General features: G+C 48.0%; 1 protein-coding gene across 7 annotated transcripts in view; it reads left to right on the top strand.

Annotated features, from left to right (window-relative positions):
• Nucleotides 1-21,910, top strand: part of THADA (THADA armadillo repeat containing) — a 368,932-nt gene that overhangs the window by 316,715 nt on the left and 30,307 nt on the right. For 6 of the 7 annotated variants that reach the window (XM_074396552.1, XM_074396550.1, XM_074396539.1 and 3 more), the window contains one exon: nucleotides 3,059-3,190. In XM_074396552.1, the coding sequence (XP_074252653.1) occupies nucleotides 3,059-3,190 (132 nt within the window). Of the gene's footprint in view, nucleotides 1-3,058; nucleotides 3,191-5,299; nucleotides 21,897-21,910 lie in introns of those variants that run through there. The other variant, XM_074396561.1, reaches the window with a different exon arrangement.

Raw genomic sequence — 21,910 nt, 5'->3', positions numbered from 1 at the left:
AAATTTTTAAATTGTGCTAACTTTTTTTTTTGTTTTGCTTTTAAGCATAGGGTTTAATAAAAAGAAAACCCAGGTTCTAAAGCTATGCTTCAACCCCAACCTTGCCCCCTCCTGCCATGTTGAATCCCATATTAATTATGGTATGATTAGAGGCCGGGCACGGTGGCTCACGCCTGTAATCCCAGCACTTTGGGAGGCTGAGGCGGGTGGATCACGAGGTCAAGAGATCAAGACCATCCTGGTCAACATGGTGAAACCCCGTCTCTACTAAAAATACAAAAAATTAGCTGGGCATGGTGGCGGGTGCCTGTAATCCCAGCTACTCAGGAGGCTGAGGCAGGAGAATTGCCTGAACCCAGGAGGCGGAGGTTGCGGTGAGCCGAGATCGCGCCATTGCACTCCAGCCTGGGTAACAAGAGCAAAACTCCGTCTCAAAAAAATAAAAAATAAAAATAAATAAAAATAAAAAAAATATGGTATGATTCTTTTCTCATGGAATTCTGTTTTTGTGTACCTCTTCCATGCTCAGCCCTCAAGAATCAGACATGGTCACTGCCTCCAAGGAGCATTCAGTATAGTTGTAGAGAAAGGATTTACAGAATAAACGAAAGAACTGTTTTTTAGATAGTGAGATGTAAGGTTCAAATTTTAAATGTTGTAGGAGTTCAGACCAATAAAGGGCCTCATGTCCCTATATTTCTCTGGGAGACAACGTTTTCTTCAATACTGTTTTAACTTTTTTCTTCTTCGTGACTTCCAGACATTTTTCTTAAAGCCAGAAGGATATTGAGCAGGGACTGTGTGATTGCAATTTAATCATTAGACCCAAAGGAATAAGAGCAAAGGATGACAAACTTTAGTCAAGTCTCTCCAGTAAGATTAATACCATTTTGCAGCACATTTTCTAGGTGACTTTACCTACTTGAACCCTAGCTCGTAACAGGCAAAATGTGTGTGGAATAACCTGGAATTCCTATGTGAAATTGGTTCCTGTGCCTACAAGGACATGAAAAATAGATGCAGCAATTCATGCCTATAATCCTAGCACTTTGGGAGGACAAGGCAGGAGCATTGCTTGAGCTCAGGAGTTCAAGACCAGCTTGGGTAACAAAGCAAGATCCCATCTCTACAAGAAAAAGAAAAAAGAAATTAGCTAGATGTAGTGGCACATAGCTGTAGTTCCAGCTCCTCGGGAGACTGAAGCAGGAGAATTGCTTGAGCTCAGGAGGTCGAGCCTGCAGTGAGCCATTGCACCACTGCACTCCAGCCTTGGCAACATGGTGAGATCCCATCTCAATGAAAAAAGGTACTGAATAGGTAGAAGCAAAAGACATAAAAAGTGCATGAGAGACCGGGTGCAGTGGCTCACGCCTGTAATCCCAACACTTTGGGAAGCCGAGGTGGGTGGATCACCTGGGGTTGGGAGTTTGACACCAGCCTGACCAACATGGAGAAACCCTGTCTCTACTAGCAATACAAAATTAGCCGGGCATGGTGGGACATGCCTGTAATCCCAGCTACTCCAGAGGCTGAGGCAAGAGAATCACTTGAACCCAGGAGGCGGAGGTTGCAGTGTGCAGAGATTGTGCCATTGCCTGGGCAACAAGGGTGAAATTCCGTCTCATTAAAAAAAAAAAAAAAAAAAAAAGTACATGAGAAAAGTCAAGGGCACAGCAAAGTCATTTAAGGAAAAAGAAAAATTGAAATGAACTAAAGAGGGAAGGATATAAATGACCATGTTAAAAGAGGAAAATATTAAGAAAGAAAGGTCTTAAACCTACAGAACAACTAGAAAGGTTGGAGACGGAAAGGCTGAGTAAAATTTAAAGCCAGATCTTTAACGAAAAGAAGAGAACGAAACCCCAAATGAAGCCACTGTTCTTTTTGGTATGACTAAAGCATCAGTGACTCTGAAACCAGGTTCTCCATGTACAGATGAGCGAGAAGATAGACAAACGAAAGTTAGGGCAGTGTGGTTTCCCCATTGAAAGGATGGGGATGCTGCATGGTGGTCTTCCATGGCCCTCCACTGAGGCCTCTCCACAGGTCAGGCCCACCCCGCCTGGACCAGAGGTACCCGTTCTGGGAGGCCACGCTCACCTCTGACTTCATCGTGAAGTCTGTGTCACTCTCATCTTTCCTGTTGTGAGTCACAGCCACGCAGTTTTGTTCTTGATAACTCATTGCTTTGTGGTTTTGACTTTATATTCCTTTTGGTTGCTCAGGAGAAGATATTACCTTTTCTTGATTGTCCACAGCAGCACCTAGCGCAGGCTGAATAAACAGATCAGTATCCAGGAGTAATGGCAGTCAGACAGTGGACCCCTGACATACATGGACGCAAGCTGCTGCCTTTATCATGATGATTCTGGGTTTTGTTTTTGTTTTTGAAATGGAGTCTCGCTCTGTCACCAGGCTGGAGTGCAGTGGTGCAATGTCGGCTCACTGCAACCTCTGCCTCCGGGTTCAAGTGATTCTCCTGCCTCAGCCTCCTGAGTAGCTGGGACTACAGGGGCACACCACCATGCCCAGCTAATTTTTGTATTTTTAGTAGAGATGGGGTTTCACCATGTTGGCCAGGATGGTCTTCATCTCTTGACCTTGTGATCTACCTTCCTCAGCCTCCGAAAGTGCTGGGATTATAGGCAGAGCCACCACACCCAGCCTCTCTTTTTTTATTCTTGCCCCCAAAGCATAATCTTGATTGATGCCTCACTTTGAGAATTTATAGGCTCAGACACTTGAATCAACACTGGGCTAGTTTCTCCAAAGCAGTCTTCATGCATAAAGTTTTCTTCTAGAGAACTGGGACTCACCTAGGAGAGCAGGGCACAGGGTCTTTCTCAGCTGGGTAGCAGCTTCTGAAGACATTTTCAAATCTGCCCTTAGGATCCTCTCTGCCAATGCTTGTCTAACATTCTCTCTTCTTATACCCAGAAAAAAAGGAATAGCTGTACCTCATTCAGTGCTCCTCTCTTCCACCAGGGATTTGAAGCAGTATTTGCACCTGCCTGTTAATTGCATTCTATGTAATTCAGATTCCTTTTGGTCTTCTTAGAGTTGCAGGATACACTTGCTCTCTGGAAATGTGTCCTTACCCTTCTGCAGAGTGAGGAGCAAGCTGTTAGAGACGCAGCCACGAAAATTGTGACAACTGCCATGTCACAAGAAAATACCTGCCAGTCAACAGGTACCTTGTTCTTATCCTTTCGCATTGCCTTATTGCTGTGGGACAGGGGTTGGCACGCTTTTCTGTAATGAGCCAGATAGTGTTTTAGGCATTCTTGGTCATTTGGTCTCTGTCTCAACTCTGCCGTTTTAGTGGGAAAGCCACAAACAATAGGTAAACAAATGGGCATGACTGTGTTCCAGTAAAACTTTCCTTAAAAAAAAAAAAAAAGCAGATTTCCAGATTTGATATGCTAGCCATAGTTTGCTGACCCCTACTCTAGAACATTCTAAAGAAAAATTATTTTTAAAGGTAGAAATTTAATAAACTGTTAGATCTTTTGCTAGTTACATTGCCATCCGTTTTAAATAAGGCCATCTCTGTTATCTGTGTGGTTCCATAACTCAAGAATCACAAAACCATCATTTTGTTCCTGTGTGAGATTTCATATGTGACAGAAAGTGACTGATGATTATGTGTAAGTCAAGTCTCTCTACTCTGTACCCTGGCTGCTCATTTGATAATGACATGAACCCAGGAGACAGGAGGGGAATGGAAGGAAGAGCAGCCTAGGTGGGTAGTTCTGAGGTCAGAGCCACAGTGTAAGCAGTTACAACCCCAGGCTCAGGGTCATGTGCACATAATAGCAAATGCTATGAAAGCAAAAAGGAACTCAGGCTGTGAGTAGAGAATGGGCTGCTGGATGGAAGAGACGGGGCAGATGGAGTAGAAGCAAGGTCACACCTCTGGACAAGCAGCCATCTGGGAGGGTGCCTGCTTTAGTGGACTGGGGTTCTCTGACTTGGGGCTGGGTGTCAGGAAAGATCTCTGGATCAATCATCCCAATGAGAAGCAAGAACACCGTTTTGAGACAAGAGATCAAAGAAGTTCACCTTAATAGACAGCAGAACGAGAGAAGAGGAGGCCAGATAGCCTTTGTAACTGATACAAGGCCCCTCATCAGTTACTGTGGCTGCTTGCCAAGGCAGGACCCAGGACTGTGTTCCCTGGAGGCCTCTCCAGACAGGTGAACCTTCCAGGAGCTGAATCCTCGGTCATAATGGTCTCTGTGCATTTATTTGCCTGTATGGAAGAAGCTGGTTTTTTAATAATCTCTCAGTGATAGCACACGAGGGCAGGTTTTGCTGAGATCAGCTTTTCCTCTCAGCAGGACAGCATTTGGAAGGAGCCGCAGTGATATGCAAGCAGGCTCCCCTCAACCCCCAGTCTACAGACTTCCCCAATAGCTGAAATCTGCCACTGGCAATTTATTCCTTTTTCCAATTGCAGCTTTTGCTTAGGACACACACAATGCCCAGCGAGTACTCTGTAAACATTTGTTGGAATATAATACTCAGTAGATTCTGGACCCCACCCCACTTGATTTTCTTAAGTATAAAATGTAGATCTTTTTCTTTAGACTGAAAAGTAGCTGAGGACTGAAAATCACCCTGATTTTTTGCTTCAATCAGAAGTTAGGCAACTGATGTATCAGAACAATATTGTCTTGTTTTAGGCCAGGCGCAGTGGCTCACACTTGTAATCCCAGCACTTTGGGAGGCTGAGGCAGGTGGATCACCTGCAGTTAGAATTTAAGACCAGCCTGGCCAACATGGTGAAACCGTGTCTCTACTAAAAATACAAAACTTAGCTTTATTTTGGGGTATGGTGGAGGCACCTGTAATCCCAGCTACTCAGGAGGCTGAGGCAAAAGAATCGCTTGAACCCAGGAGGCATAGGTTGCAGTGAGCCGAGATTGTGCCACTGCACTCCAGCCTGGATGACAGAGCAAGACTTCGTCTCAAAAAAAAAAAAAGAACAATGTTGTCTTGTTTTACCATCTCAAGGATATCAAGCACTGGCAGTAACTTCACATTCCTTCAGCATACGAGGATTTTGTGGAATACACTGCTGATGTTTTCCTCTTTGGTGTTCCAAGTCAATTACCATGGAATCTTGACCACCTTTAAAGCACATGTTGTTTCTTTTGTCCCCAAATCAGTGGTTGACTAAATGCCACAGTAAGATAATATTTATTAAGCTGTGTTAATATTAAGTTGTGTTAATGTCTTCTTTGAGAAGTTAAAATTACAACGAAAAAATTAAAGTTAATTCTGTTTTCCTCCAAAGAAAGAAATACAACGTGAGAGCTCCACAGCTCTGAGATCTCACCTGTCAGTGAGGGCTGGATTCAGACAGAGCTCTGCTCTCTGACTGTCTCCCAGCAGCCTGCCGGAGGAGCTTGGGCAAGTAGGAGGTGCGTTCTGTGGGGTCTCTCTGGAAAGGGTCTGGAGAGTGGAGTGGGCCCAAAGGAAGGGAGAGATGTAACACAAATGAGAGCAGAACAGTCAATGCAGAAAGAGCAGTGGGAGCCAAAGCCTGTAGTTCGGGAGAACCCAGGAGCTGATTGGGCAGCAGTGAGTGGATTTTTGTGGTCAGAACACAGGCTCAGGCCAGGCAAGGAAGGGGAACAGGAAATGAACTGAGCAAGGCAGGGGTACCCGCTTGTGGGATGACTCAGTGCTAACCCCCCCCACCCCCCCACCCCCGACCTCCTGCAGGTGATGGGAAGCAGGAGAGGGTTTAAAGCAGGAATGAGGTTTGAAGGCACTCAGAGGAGACCCATGTTTTCGGAGTCTCTGGCAGCAGTGTGTGAGATGGGCCAGGGCTGGGGCTGAGTGAGGGGAATTTCAGGGCAGGGAAATCAGCTGGGGGCTGGGCAGCGACAGTCCTTCCCAGCTGCTCTCAGTGGGGATGGGATGGAGAGGAGAGGACTGATGTGTGAGAGTACTGGTTGGGGGTTGGGTAATCTCAACAGGGGGACTGCTACTGTGGGAGGTGAGAGAGAAGGGAAAGTGCGAGGTGACTGCAAGGTTTCAAACCTATGAGGTGTTCAGGGGAATATACTGAGACATGCCTCTGGCACTGATGAAGTCAGACTGTGGCATTCCAGGAAGTGAAAGTACCAGGAAATCGGGAAAGGCACTCAGAGGCCACAAGTCACTGTGATCCAGGACAAAGTATTCCTTAGGCCTTGGAGAGATTGCCAGTGGAAATGGAGAGGGCCAAAGGAGACCTTTATCTGCTGTGGGAACAGAATGAACTGTCTGGGTTCTGTCCTGCTTCTTCAGAACGCAGCACAGCTATCCTAGGATCTCCAGTGCTTCTTAACAGAGCTTGTTATCAGTCCCCAGGGCACTTGCTGGAACCTGCAGAAGAGGCAAGCATTAAATGCAGTCATTCAGACTTCCTCACCCTAACATACCCTTTTGCATGGTTGGCTTTAGGTCTAGATTTGAATTCGTTCATGATTCTAGAAAGCTTGGAGAAAATAATACCGTGCTTAGCTAGCCCTCCTGAGAATGGATTTCTTATTCACCTATTTTGTCTGCTGGAACTCCTGCACATGCTTCACGCCGCATAGGGAAGCATGAAACTCACAGCCTGTTAACAGCTCTCTCCCTGTAATGTCCAAGCACCCTCAGCCTTTAGAAGTATGGACTTAAGGGAGTCCCAGCAGCAGGATCCTCTCTGTCCCTCCCTCCCCACTCTATACCAATCATGGAGCCTGCAGAAAAGAATGGAAGAAATGACATTTCCAGGACTGAAGAGTAAGGGATTGAAATTTGCAGCTAGGATTTAAAAAAAAAAAATGTGTGGGCCGGACTCCAGGCAAGGCTCCGCCTTCCTCCTTCCCCTGCTCTAACTTCAGGCTTTGAAATGCTCTGGAAAGAGCTCTAATGCAAGAGCAGGAGATGCTCAAGACTCTCTCTGCAGCTCCCCACCTGCTTCCGCCAAGTGGCCTACTCAGATGTGTTTTATATACGACATCTGGGATTTAATGTTAGATTTCATTTGAACAAGGGCCTCTGTGTGGGAAAAAGCCACCTGGACAATACTTTAAATCCCAGCATTTACTGAGCTCGGCAGAGTTCTGGGTGAGAGCCGCAGAGGAGGAACCCATAAAGGTACAAATTTGTGAAGCTGCCTTTGGAGGCAGAGAAGGTAAAAAAGATATCTAGAAGATAGAATCCAGTGACTGGGGTTCTTCCATAGCCTTTTCTATAAGCCAGGGGTATTTGAGTCTTTTCTTTTTGTAGAGCTCTTTCACTCTGGTGCAAGGTATCTGGTGTGATTTAGCTTAAAATGCTGCGGAGAGTTAGACTGAAGGACTCCAGGATGGGCTTAAAGATGGCTAGATCAGGAGGTCCTCAGGTAGACACCCATATGTTCCACTTAGCAGAAGCCAAGGGCTTCTGGAAGCTGGATGGGCCATGGGGACAGGACAGGCAGGGGACTGGCTTTCTCAACTGCCCTCAAGCTCCTTGCTTTTCCTGGCACGAGGTCTCCCTCTCTTGCTCTTTGAGCTTCAGCCAGTGTTGGCCACCTAATTCAGATGGCCTGCTCCCATTCCCATCTCCTTTTTTGAGGCTCACAAAACAGTTTCTGGCCAGGCACGGCGGCTCACACCTGTAATCCCAGCACTTTGGGAGGCTGAGATGGACGGATCAACTGAGGTCAGGAATTCAAGGCCAGCCTGGCCATCATGGTGAAACCCCATCTCTAATAAAAATACAAAAATTAGCTGGGCATGGTGGTGCACATCTGTAGTCCCAGTTACTTGGGAGGCTAAGGCAGGAGAATTGTTTGAACCCCGGAAGCAGAGTTTTTGCAGTAATGCAGTGAGCCAAGATCGCACCACTGCACTCCAGCCTGGATGACCGAACAAGACTCCATCTCAAAAAGAAAAAAAGCAAACAAACAGTTTCTGCAACAAAATCAACAACAACAGCAACAAAAACACTTTCTGCTTGAGGTGAAACAGGATAAGATAAGGCACCGAACAAGGAATTTTAAGGGGTGCCAGATCTCATGTGTGTTGTCAGGGTTTCAGTTCAAGACAGATGACTTCTTGGTAGAAACTTTCTTATTAAAAAAAATATGTAAAACCTTTAAAGAGGGTAGCAGGTAGGCAGGCAGGCAGATTAGCTGGGACTTTTTTTCTCGGACTCCTGGCTCCCTGTAGTTCTGGTCCCTCTCTCCTAGCAGGCCTCTTGCCCACAAAAAGTCATATAAAACTTCTGCTCCTCCTGCTTAATATGGACGTTTAGTGGGAATGCATTAAATCTCACCTCCTCGACAACACCCCTGCCCTCCGGGATCGCCCCTTTCCCTGAACTGCTGCAGCATTTGGTTCTTGTATCATCCCCAGAGGCTTTGCTTTCTACGCTTTTGTCATTTCCTCTTTCCTGTGCTTTAGTTCTCTCTTCCTAACTGGCTCTCGTGAACTTAGAGGCTGTCTTCTATTAGGTATACAGTGGGCGCTCAATTTGTGTTAATGGATTGATCTCTCACCAGTCAGGTGGTAAAAGAAGCATGAGAGTACACTTTGAAATAAGAAAGTTCCAGAACAAGCAGGCAGACCCTCCCTGCTGGAACCAGCTCAAGGGCAGCGGTTTTCACTGATTCATGCCAACTAGGGTGGCAGCCTTTCTGAGTCTCTCACTGCCTGAGTCTGCCAGGCTGAGTTTGCAGGCCTGTAGTATCTGGTTCCTCCTTACTCTTACCTCTGAAATCTGGGTCTCAGACCACAGGACCAGAGAGCCAGCCTGGGGCTGCAGGGATCATGGCCCTGGGTTACCTGGGAGACACTGAAGGAGCCTCCGGTGCTTGGCATGGTGACCTGTAAAGACTGGAATGATGCTGGTGTTTAGCAGGGAGGTGGAAGAGGGGAAGTGGGAGCGAGATACAGAAAAATGAGACTCAGAGGTTAGAGAATGGAGCAGTAGGCAAGTGGCGTTTTCAGGTTGTGAGTCCAAGCAGCCATGTAGCCAGGGCAAGGCAAAGAAGGAAAAAACCAATAATCTGCTCAATTTCACCAAAAATGCATTCCCATTCCACATACACATATATACGTGTGTGCACCGTCATCACCCACACAGAGCCCATGAGCCGGCATGAAAGTTCAAACACTTCTCATATGCCCCAACCCTTGAGCAAACAGGGAAGTTAGCCTGGGAGGAGAGATAGGGAGGCCTGGGTCACTGTGACATTTTCCAGTGTCCCCACAGCGTGAGACAGCACAGTCAGCAAATCCCCGGGCCTGTGGGACTTCACACTGAGTCACAGATGGCTCCACCCCCAGAACCTCTAAGGCTGCCCACCAGTCTCAGACCCACACAGGCCCTGTGCGTTTTTGGTTCCTGCCAGATCATAGGGTCAGGCCCTAGAAGGGCTCTGCAAGCACTGCCTCCCTCCTCCCTCTGCCTTCCAGTAGGCTCTTTCAAATCGACTCCGATAGATCATCTTCAAAGTGGCCTTTCTGCTCTGTTGCCAGAGCCTGGCCCCAGACTTAATTTTATACATGTACCAAGTACCTTTTTCTAAAGAAGAATGACCCAAAAAAGTTAAGAATCACTTTACTAGACTATATCCTCCTACCTGTCTCCAAGCCTGGTCTAAATTCCTCTTCAGACAACTTTAATGTATTTGCTTCCATCTTTTTTTTTTTTTTTTTTTTTTTTTTTTTCTGAGACAGTTTCACTCTTGTCACCCAAGCGGGAGTGCAGTGGCGTAATCTTGGCTCACTGCAACCTCCACCTCCTGGGTGCAAGCAATTCTCCTGCCTCAGCCTTCCGAGCAGCTGGGATTGCAGGCACACACCACCATGCCCAGCTAATTTTTGTATTTTTAGTAGAGACAGGGTTTTGCCATGTTAGCCAGGCTGATCTCAAACTTCCGGCCTCAGGTGCTCCACCTGCCTCGGCCTTTCAAAGTGCTGGGATTACAGGTGTGAGCTACTGCACCCAGCCGGACAGTGTTGCCATCTCAGCTCACTGCAACCTCCACCTCTCAGTTTCAAGTGATTCTCCAGTCTCAGCCTCCCTAGTAGCTGGAATTACAAATATGCATTACCACACTCGGCAATTTTGGTTTTTTTTTTAGTAGAGATGAAGTTTCACCATGTTGGTCAGGCTGATCTTGAGCTCCTGACCTCAAGTGATCTGCCTGCCTTGGCTTCCCAAAATGCTGAGATTACAGGCATGAACCACCAATCCTGGCCATCCATCATTTATATGTGTCTTTTTGAAAATTCTAAATTGAGGCTAGGCACAGTGGCACATACCTGTAATCCTAGCACTTTGGGCGGCTGGGGCAGCCAGATCACTTGAGCCCAGGAGTTCAAAAACAGCATGGGCAACATGGGGAGACCTTGTCTCTACAAAAAAATGTAAAAATTAGCCAAGTGTAGTGATGCACGCCCGTGGTTCCAGCTACTGAGGAGACTGAGGTGGGAGGATCACTTGAGCCCAGAAGGCCGAGGCTAAGTGAGCTATGATCATGCCATTGCACTCCAGACTGAGTGATAGAGTGAGACCCTGTCTCAAAAAAAAAAAAAAAAAAAAATGAAACCAAACTCTAAATTGTTTTCTGACCCCTTCTCTTACTCCTACCTAAGATAGTCTACAGATTTTTCTTTACTGTTTAAGTATGAGATGATAAGTGGTCAGATCAAGGATATTCATTCATTCAATAAATACTTACAAAGTGACTGTCTACCAGGTTTGCTTCATGTGCTACTCCAAGCCACCACCATCTCTCCCTGGACTTCTACAGCCTGGTCTTCCTGCCGCTACTCTTGTTCGCTGCAGTTCAGGTTCGCTTCTTCGGGAGTAAAACAGATGATCCCACCCTCATGCTCAGAACTCTCTCTCAGCTTCCCATCTTAATCTGGGTAAAACCCAGCCTCCTAAAGTAATATACAAAGTCCACGTAGTCCAGCCCATACCACTCCTCCCCTTTCCCTCCTGTAGCCACTCCAGCCTTGTTTTCCAACTCCCAAGCTCATTCCAACCTCAGGGCCTTTGCAGTAGCTGCTCCCTCTGCTTGGAATATTCTTCCCTCGGCCCTCATGGCTGACTCCTTTATATTATTCCAATCTCAGCTTCAGTGGCATCTCCACAGGGGCCCTGCCTTGGCCTCAGACTACAGTAATCAGCCATTTGCTGTCACTCACCCCACTGGTTTAATTCTCTGCATAATTTTATTGATTATTTTTTTCTCTCCATCCAAATACAAGTTCCAAAAGAGGCAGGGCGCAGTGGCTCACACCTGTAATCCTCACAGTCCGGGAGGCCAACACGAGTAGATCACCTGAGGTCAGGAGTTCGAGACCAGCCTGGCCAACATGGTGGAACTCCTTGTCTACTAAAATTACAAAAATGAGCTGAGCATGGTGACGCATGCCTGTAATCCCAGCTACCTGGGGTGCTGAGGCAGGAGAATCACTTGAACCCGGGGGGTGGGGGTTGCAGTGAGCTGAGATTGCACCACTGTCTACTCCAGCCTGGGCAAAAGAACAAAAATCCATCTAAAAAAAAAAAGTTCCAAGAGAGTAGGATTTTTGTCTTGTTTGTTTGCTGCTATATTCCCAGAACCTGGTACATAATAAATGCTCAGTAAGAATCACTGTTTGATGATCCATTGAATGAACGAATCGAGAAATGCATCTCTCAAAGTAGTTAGTAAAGAAGCTTAGTGTTTTTCGAGTCTACCTGGTGAGGGAGCTGTTTGGATTCTGTGTTATGAAATTGCCCTGAGGTCACTGCGCTTTCTTGTTATGGCAGATTAAATCACCTGCCTTAGTCCTCGTAGCCGGGCGAGGTGGCTCACGCCTGTAATCCCAGCACTTAGGGAGGCCAAGGCGGGTGGATCACGAGGTCAAGAGATCGAGACCATCCCGGTCAACATGGTGAAACCCCGTCTCTACTAAAAATACAAAAAATTAGCTGGGCATGGTGGCGCGTGCCTGTAATCCCAGCTACTCGGGAGGCTGAGGCAGGAGAATTGCCTGAACCCAGGAGGCGGAGGTTGCGGTGAGCCGAGATCGCGCCATTGCACTCCAGCCTGGGTAACAAGAGCGAAACTCCGTCTCAAAAAAAAAAAAAAAAGCTAAAAAAAAAAAAAAGTCCTCACCTCTTCTAGAGACATTGATTCAACAGCTGATGAGGAACTGATGGAGCATCTACTAAGACTGGACACTATGGAAAACCCTGCATTAACTCCATCCCATCCCTCGTCATTCCATAGTGAATTATGCAGGATGGAATTCCTTGAGTAAGTTTCATCCATAGGGGCCCACATGCCTAGCACAGGGCTGGCCCTGGAAACTGCCCAGCAGGGGGATACTTATCAGTTGCTCATTCATGTCCCAGGTGGGGGACCAGGACCAAGGCTGCATGCATCGGTCTGGAAGGCCTAGGGGAGGTGGCCCCTTCCTCCCAGAGCCCCATCTGCACTCTCTTTCCCACTCTGAGCAGGCTGGGGTGGGGAGGGGGCGCAGGGGAAGAACCTCATCACCTCCCTCTTGATGCTCCTGTTTCATTTCACCCCCTTTGATCCTCACAATACTATGAGATACTTCATTATTCCCGCCATTTTATTTATATTTTTATGTTTTTAGAGGTGGCGTCTAACTGTGTCACTCTGGCTGGAGAACAAGTGGCTGTTCACAGGCACGATTATAGCTCACTGCAGCCTTGAACCCTTGGGCTGAAGGGATCCTCCTACCTGAGCCTTCTGAGTGGCTGCAACCGTAGGGACCTACTTCCTCCACTTTCAATGTAAATATGCAGAATTTCAGAGAGTTGAAGGTATGGGTCCAAAGTCCCAAAGCAGATCAGTGTTAAAGCCAGAGCTGGAGCTCCAGCCCCTGTGGTGACAGAGGCCTTGCCCTCTCAGAGCCTCTCTGAGACAGGGAAAGGAGTCCAAACCTGGCATCTAGTTTAGAACCCAGGAGTTAAGAGAAAGGGATGCACTGAAGGTCATCGAAACTCACTGTCATGTTTGAAAGAAGACACGAGTCAGAGCATAAGAAAATGGGTTGGGGACCAGAGCTGAGATAACAGAGTATGCCTTGGGGAAAGGGAATGGAAGGCAGATGGCCTCCTGCTGCTGTTCCTGTTCTCCACGCCCCTCCTAGAGGGAGGGAATCCCATGACACCAGGGGTTTAGAGCGCTGACTTACTGATGTGCAGACTGAAGCCCAGGAAAGGTAAATGGTTTCCCCAGTGTTACGTAATGAGCAGAAGAACGAGGTCTACAACACAGACTCCTGAGGCCCAGGATAGCACCTCTCTCCTGTCCCCCAAGCCTTGATTTATACAGAGGAAGTGACAGAAATGTAGGGATGCCAACCTGAATAGCATCCAGACTCTTGGGGTAGAGAGGAGCTGGCAGTGGTGAGATGGGGTGGTGTAGGGTTAGGGCAGAGAAGATGGAACACTGCCTTGAGAAGAGGGCTTGGAGGAACTCCAGCAACACTGGGGTGGGAAGAACAAAGCGTTCTGTGAAGCCACCCATGTCTCAGCAGTCAGCGATCAAACCATGCCCTGAGTCAGCCGGGATTCTGCCGCCTCGGTCTCTCTGGGCCTCTCTCCCTGGCTGGCTGGGTATTCCTCAGTATTGTCAGTGGGGCTGCAGGGGAGGAAACACCAAGTCTAGGAGTTGCAGTCCTAACCCCCTGTGACCTGGCAGAGGGTGAGGGGAAAGGCTTTTGAAGGAAGATAGTTAGGGAGCCACTGACCTGTTTGCTCATGTAGTCCCTCACAAGAGAGACTGGATAAAGGTAGGCCATCGTCCGTCCCTCCACCCCCATTCCTGCCGCTGCAGTGGGCGGGCAGGGCGGGGCTCCAGTTGCCACACTCCAAGTTGTGTGTGCCATCAGTTGCTGTTCCAAAGGGCTGGGGCCCCCTGACATTCACCTGCGTCTCAGCAAGTGCGTCACTGGCAGCCGGCTCCCATGATGTGTAAAAGCAGGTGCAAACTAATGCCCCGGTCTTCGATCCGCTAGGCAGGCATGAGTGCCAGTGAGTACCCTGGCTGGGCCTGGTTGCTGGGGTGATGGGATTGTTTCCGTGGCCTCCCTGTGACTAAGCCCCAGAGAGACGACGACAGGCTCCTTTCGAGGAAATGAGGGTCATTTTTGCATCGTTTCGCCCCGACTCTTGCTGTTCCTGAAAGCCGAGCTCACTGGCCAAGGTGACTGACCCCTGTGGGTGACGATAAGCCCTCAGTCTGAGGCTTAGGCCATCTGGTGCTGACGCGGCTGGCAGGGTGTTGTCTTCCCTGTTGGGCAGGGTGAGCCCCGTGCCTGGCCTCGACGCTGCTCTTGTGTGCTTTCCTTTTCCTCAGAAACTCTCACTTTCCTCAGCAAGGCCCTCGGCAGGATTTCCTTTTTCACTGTGACGAGCAGGCTTCCTTTCTGAACCTAAGCCAGTTTCAGGTGTCAGGGTCACTGCTCTATCAGGGGTGGCAAGATGTGCCCCGCTCTTCTCATTCACCCCTGGTTTGGTGAGAATGGCTAGGAGCCTGCTGGCCAGCAGCCCTCCCCCCAGCCCCAACTTCAGACCTGACTCCATCGGGAGCACCCCTCCTGAGCACCCCAGCCAGTGCTGGCACCTGCCCTTTGCCCACCTGAGTTCACTTAGCCACAGACTTCTTCCACCCCGACAGCCAGATGAAGGTCAGACCCAGGCTGTCATGACGCTGCTGCCCTGGAAGTTGTGCAGGGCAAGAGGTGGGGCCCAGGAGAGGCCTTCTCACCAGCCACGGTGGCTCCTGCTTCCTCATCATCCTGCTCTTATCCAAGGAAGCATAAAGGGTGACATCAGAGACCTGGGAAGCCCTCATCCTCCTCACCAAACTCTCCAGTTCTGTTCTCACGTCTCCCAGAGGATGCTCAGTGGAGGGCAAAAGCCTGGGCCTCCTTGTGTTTGCTGCTCCCTTTTATTACAACAGCGCCCACAGCGAGACCTCATGGGCAGAAGAGCAGAATGGAGAGTGGCTCTGGTGGTGGCAGGCTGGTACAGCGAGGGTTTTTCTCTGCACGCATGGGGCAGGGTGTGGACGCTGAGATGGAATGGTGTGCTGGGAATCTGTGCGCCTTTCAGAGTATCTGTTTGTAAAGAGTACGCAGCCCCAGTGTGGATGTGAATGTCTAGATGAGCATCAGGTGGAGAATGGCATTCGAGAGATGTGCCCTGACCTGTTCACTGATGCACTGTGATGAGCTAAAAGAACTGCCTCCCTGAATGTCAAAATGGCCAGGGAATCCTTGCTGTACTTCAGTAATTGCGTTTGTCACAGGTGAATTTCTTGTGAGGCTGATCTACATACAGGAGCAGAGGCAGTGAACAGCATGTGGGAATCAAAAACAAAGAATTGGCCTTGACAGCAGCTTGTCATCTCCCTCTCCCCCTCCTCCCTCCCTCCTTTCCCCCTCTCTGCCTCCCCACCTCCAGCTGAAGTCTGAAGTTAGGAGTACAATCAGGGCTCTCAGTCTGGGGCATATCTTGAAATGGACTTTCTGAAGTATTTTCTGGGGTTTCAAGCATGAAACCGCTGGTGTTTTAGTCTGGGTGTAGATTTGGCATGTGTAACAGAAAGAACCAACTTAATAGTGGCTTCAACAAGTCAGTAGCTTATTTCTTCCTCACACAGAACACTCAGTAGACTGGTGTGATGGTCAGCATGATTGGGGCCCACACCTTCTTTCTTGGTGCTCTGCCATTTTCGACACACCATCCCTCATGTGGCCCAAGATGGCAGTGCCAGCTCCACTGCCATGTCCACAATCCAGTGAGCAGGAAGGCAGGAGGGAAGGGCCAGCCTAGAAGTCACATCACCACTTCCGTGGGTCTCCTCAGCCAGGCCCTTGTCACCTTCCACAGGTCTCAGCCAAAGAGGCTCAGAAGTCGTATGTTGAGTTACATGGATGCACACTCAGCTAAAAAGCCCATTTCTTTTTTTTTCTTTTCTTTTTTTTAATTTTTTTTTTTTTTCTTTTTAAGACGGGGTTTCACCATGTTGGTCAGGCTGGTCTTAAACTCCCAACCTCAGGTGATCCGCCCACCTTGACCTCCAAAGTGCTTGGATTACAGGCGTGAGCCACCACACCCGGCCTTTAAAAAGCCCATTTCTATGTAAGGAAGGAAGACTGGGTTTTGAGAGATAGGATCTTTACTTCCCACAATTTGCCGCCACCTTATTTTTATCAGGTCCTAATCGCTAAGGTTCTGGAAAGTACTACGTGCATATGCACTAACAGCTGGGGACACAGGGATGAATGAGATAGAGCGTCTGCTCCTGAACTGTTGGGTGTCCACCTCTCAGGTGGCATGCCACCTGCAATCGACAGACCTTCCTTTACTTACATCCTAATCATTTTTTCTGTTAGCAACTCACATGGCAGATTTTATAACAAAAGGAAGTAACCATTCATTCTAAGAATTCTTTTCTAAACATTCTCACTAACTTGGTCAGTTTGGTTGCTGATCCCTGTTCCAGCTCTTAGGACCACACACGTGACCCAAAATACAGAAACGTCATTAGGAAACCAGCCCACCGCTTTGCAGTTGCATTACCCATAGCAAGAATTTACTAGAAAGATAACTTTTTCATTGAGAGGGGCTGGGGAGGAAGAATACACTTAGTAGAGACAAAAAAAAAATGGAGCGCTGGTGGGAGGGAGGGTGCCACACTCAGGAGTGGGAATGGGGGAGTGGAGTGGAGAGGAGGGGCCTTAGCGTGGCTCTTTCCGCACACGCTGCTGCTCCACCACTATGCTTGCGCGTGCAGATCCTCCCTGAGCCGGTCAGCCTGGCTAAGTGTCTCAATTCTACGAGGCCCAGCCCTGGGCCCTCCTCTCCCACAAAGCCTTTCTGGTCTTTGTGTCTCTCCTTGAGTCAGACCCACACTGTTTAGCTCTTACATTGTTCCTTCTCAGGAGTCTCCTCCTCTTACCCACACCAAGCATTTTAAGGGCCAAGGCCTGCATCACAGCAGTTACATTCTAGAGTGGCCCATGACAGGCTGCCCTGTTGCTTCTGTAGCACAGCCTGGGTTAGGAGTTGAATGTGGACCTGGGGTTTGAGGAGGCCAGCTTCGCTTCAGTCAGTCCCTGCTCAGCCTTCGGGAGGCCCAAGGGCCCCACTGATGAGCCTGTAGGGTCAGGTTAGTTGGGCGAGTGGGGCTCCCCAAGCAACCCAGTCCCATCACACCAGAAAATGAAATTCTCCTCTTTTAAGGGCCACTCATAAAAGACAGTGGTGGTTCTGCTTCAGACTCTTAAGTGTGTGGGGTTTTTTTCCAGGAGTAAAAAAAAAAATTCAGATCATCATCCCCACCCCCTTAATCTGTTCCAAATGAGAACACTTAGGAAGAAAACTCCCAAGAACCCACTCTCTTAAGAAAATTGGTTTCTGCTGTGGAGTGGGTCGGGGTTGGGGAATGGAATCAGGAAAATATATAGAACCTGACAGAAGAGGTTGGGTTTGTGTTTGGAAAGGGATTCGGGTTGTTTTCACGTCTTGAGTTACAGCTTGGGCATGTTTGGAGAAGGAGGGTCGGACAGCGTCTGTGGGCTTCTCACCGAGCTCCTCCTGCCTGCCCGGCCCCTGTTAGAGATGCCTTGCTTGGCAGGCTGGCTGGGAAAGCTTCTTCATAAATAACTCCCCTGGGGAGACAGGAGTGATAACAGACGTTTTAAGTGGGAGCCTCGCTGCCTTAAGCCCTTAGAGAAGGGCTTGGCCGGAGTCTGGCCCCAGGATTCTCCTTGCCAAGCAAGGTAACGAATGCTCTTAAAGTTTTCTGCTTCGTTACTCTAATTGTATTATTTCTCTAACCTCTCTAACCAGCAGAGTGATTGAGGCCCTGATTGTGAGTCCTGTTTTTATTTTTCACACTATTTTTATACTTTGAAGCTGTGGTTTTGAAATATACACTCAAAAATGTTGGCTCGGCACCCGCAAGGCCCAGGAGGTTGTGCAGAGGCTCAGGGTCAGGCCACTCCCAGCTGTCTTTCAGTGCCCCCGCCCCCACTCCTGGCCTTTGGGGACGGATGGAATGGGCAGGAGTTGCTGTAAGAAATTGGTCCAACCACAAGCAAGCTTCTGGCCAAATATTTTAGATTTGACTCTGAGAAACTAGCAGGAATCTTTTTCTGGTGGCTTCCCAAGCACACAGTGAGGGGTCAGAACCTGTAGAAGCAGAATTCCCAGTTTCAGATAAATGTTCATTCCTCTCCAATATGCAGTGCTGGTCCCCATCTCCCTTCCAGCCTGCTGAAAGTGTGTGCAGAATGGCACTTAGGGAAAAACAGTGCCAGCAAAGTGGGTTCATTTGTTTCTGTCACCACCATTTGCTGGAAATTGTTGTCATGTTCACAGTACTGTAGAACTTAGAGATGGCTGCAAGAAACCTTCCAAAGTGCTGACCTTCCTGTGTTCTGTCCCAGCCCCGTCTAACCCTGCCCTCTCTCCTCGTGCTCTCTTTTCCCCCTAGGCTCCTCCCTTCCCTTCCTTTCTCCCAATCCAGAATAGATCTAGGAATCCAAAATTTCCACCTTGGCTACAAACAGCACTGAGTCTCTTTGAACAGTCTTGTCCACAAATCTTAGATTGCTTTTCATCTTTGAAAAAGCTACTCTGGCCAGGTGCGGGTGGCTCACACCTGTAATACCACCACTTTGGGAGGCTGAGGCAGGCAGATCACCTGAGGTTGGGAATTTGAGACCAGCCTGACCAACATGGTGAAACCCCGTCTCTACTAAAAATACAAAATTAGCTGGGTGTGGTGGCGCATCCCAGCCTCTCTGGTGGTTGAGGAAGGAGACTCCCCGGGAGGGAAAGGTTGCAGTGGGCCGAGATCACGCCATTGCACTCCAGCCTGGGCAACAAGAGTGAAACTCCATCTTTAAAAGAGAGAGAAAAAAAAAAGCTGCTTCTATCAGCAAGTCATTATTTATTTACATGTAGGGTCAGGGAAAAGTTCACTACATTCAGACCTCAATTTCTTTTTCACCCTATTTTACAACATCCACTCCCCTGAAACCACAGACTTAAAAAACAAAATCAGTCCCCAATAGGCAAGGTGCCCCATGACATAGCCAGCTAGAACCAGGGAAGAAGGTGAGAGTAAGGGCAGGTTTGCCTATCTGGAGGCTAGCTGGCTCAGCCTATGGGGGAAAATAATTTCATTCTCGGGGAACTAAAAACCCACTGTTGTTATTTTAGAGTGGTGGATTTGGTGGGTGGGGAGATTTGGGGAGACGGGGTGGTATTTATAATGAAAGGCTTAGCTGTACTGTTGAGGGGTGAGATGGGGGAGGGAGAGCATGAGGAAAATTAGGTAATGCATGCTGGGCACAATACCTAGGTGATGGTTGATAGGTGCAGCAAACCACTGTGGCACACGCTTACCTATGTAACAAACCTGCACATCCTGCACATGTATCCCCAACTAAAAATAAAAAATAAAAATAAATAAGATCATAATATAATATAGCTAATAGGCAAGAACATACCTCAGTTCCATGTTACAGCCGCTAAAGGAGAGTTGAGAGGAGGGTGGAATTTGGAGCAGATAGAAGAGAAAGGAGGAATGGGGTGAGAGAAACAGACTGTCACTGAGGACCTGGCTTGGTCCTTTTGCTTCTTATCCTTAGCATGTTGGCTCTTTGACCTCATGCTTGTCCTTATGGTTACAAGGTAGCTGGTGTACCTCAGGTACACCCCAACATTTTAGGAAGGAAGGGATGAAAACATGTTTATCACAGTGTTCTTTTTATCCAGGTACTTAAATACCCCCCACCCCATCCCCAGCATATATTTCTGTATGCACCCTTGGCCAGGTCAGGTACATGGCCATCCCAGATACGAAGGTAGGTTGAGGGAGAAAGTATCATGCAATGGAGAATGAGATGGGTCTAGGCTTATCACTTGGAACTGGAATCACCACCTCCCAGCACAAAATTGGACTTCCATTAGCAAGGAAGAAGTGGGATAACTATTGGGTGGGCTACTTGGGAGGGCTTAGTGTAGACCCAGGAAGCGCCATGACATTTAGGGAACTTCATGACACATTTAGTCCAGCATGAGGAGTGGAGAGTTGGGGTAGGGTAGGGGAGGACCAGATTTTCAAAGGCCAAGGGTGCTCTGCTGATGACCTGGCTCTCTATGGAAGCCGTCACAGGCTGTAAGTAGGAAAGCGGGAGATGACTGCACATTACACAGAAGAGGGGAGGGGACAGCAGTCTCCAAAGCAGTGGTTTTCACACTGCAATATGTACACAGGTCACCTGAGGATCTTGTTAAAATAAGATTGTTTCTGTGGGTCTAGATAAAACACGAGATTGCTTACGAACTCCCTAGTGATGCTGATACAGCTGATCAGGGGATCATACTTGAAGCAGCAAGGTCCTAAAGGACGCACTTTGAAAATAAATGTGCAAATATGTTAAGCATTTTAAAGTAACTGCTAATATAACTGAAATAGAAATTAAGACTCTCAAATCACTAAAGGAAAAAAAAGCAGATTAGAGATTGAGTTTTCTTTTTAAAGAAAGGCAAAATCTGATGTATCTTTTCAGAATCCTGATGTCTACATGTAACAAAAAGGCCAGAGAGTGGTTTAAACACAGGGGAAGTTTTTCTCTCTCTCAAGTGACTGCAGTCTGTTCCGTATGAGGGAGTCCAGGCTGGTTGGTAGGCCCCAGGCTGCTTCTGTCTCTCTGCTTCAAGCAATCTCCTGGCATGTGGCTTCCATCCTCAGGGTCACCGCTTCATCCATGATGGTTGCTAGAAGCATTAGCTAGCTCTTCCTCATAACAGATGAAAAGAAAGGAGAACAGTAAAGAGTGTGCACCCTCCCCTTTCAAGGAGCCCTACCAAAGTCCCATAAAACACTTCTCTTTACCTGGACATGTTTTGCTGCAAGATGTGCAAAGAAACATGGTCTTTTGGGCTAAGCACATTACCTAGAGTTCTTTTACTAAGGAAGAAGGAAACATCCAGCTAGCTCTATGTCACTTTGATAAAGAAATAAGCCTAAATTACATGGAATGGATGAAAATAAATAAATGCACACCCAGCACTTTGGGATGCCGAGGTGGGTAGATCACCTGAGCCCAGGAGTTCAAGACCAGCCTGACCAACATGGCAAAACCCCATCTCTATTAAAAATACCAAAAAAATGCCGGACGTGGTGGTGGACACCTGTAATCCCAGAACTTTGGGAGGCAGAAGCAGGAGGATCACCTGAGGTCAAGAGTTTAGGACCAGCCTGGCCAACATGGTAAAACCCTGTCTCTACTAAAAATACAAAAATTAGCTGAGCATGGTGGCATATGCCTGTAATCCCAGCTGCTTGGGAGGCTGGGGCAGGAGAATTGCTTGAACTGGGAGGGAGCAGAGGTTGCAGTGAGCTGAGATCACACCATTTCACTCCAGCCTGGGCAAAAGAGGGAAACCCCATCTCCAAAGCAAAAAAATTTAGCTGGGTGTGGTGGTGCATGTCTATAATCCCAGCTACTTGGGAGGCTGAGGCAGGAGAATTGCTTAAACCCAGGAGGCAGAGGTTGCAGTGAGCCAGGATCATATTGTACTCCAGCCTGGGCAACAGAACGAGACTCTGTCTCAAAAAAAAGAAAAAAAAAAAAAAAAAAAAAAAGCACAAACCAGGCAACATGGTGAAACCCCATCTCTACTAAAAATACAAAAATTATCTGAGCATGATGGTGCATACCTGTAGTTCCAGCTACCCAGGAGGCTGAGGTGGAAGGATTGCTTGAGCCCAGAATGTAGAGTTTGCAGTGAGCTGAGATCAGGCCACTGCACTCCAGCCTGGCTGACATAGCAAGACTCCTTCTCAAAAAAAAAAAAAAAAGAAATGCACAAATTTATT

Source organism: Saimiri boliviensis, chromosome 1 (assembly GCF_048565385.1).
Source record: "Saimiri boliviensis isolate mSaiBol1 chromosome 1, mSaiBol1.pri, whole genome shotgun sequence".
Lineage (NCBI taxonomy): Eukaryota > Metazoa > Chordata > Mammalia > Primates > Cebidae > Saimiri > Saimiri boliviensis.
The sequence above is the reverse complement of the archived record's forward strand: the minus strand, read 5'-3'. Positions and strand labels throughout refer to the sequence as shown.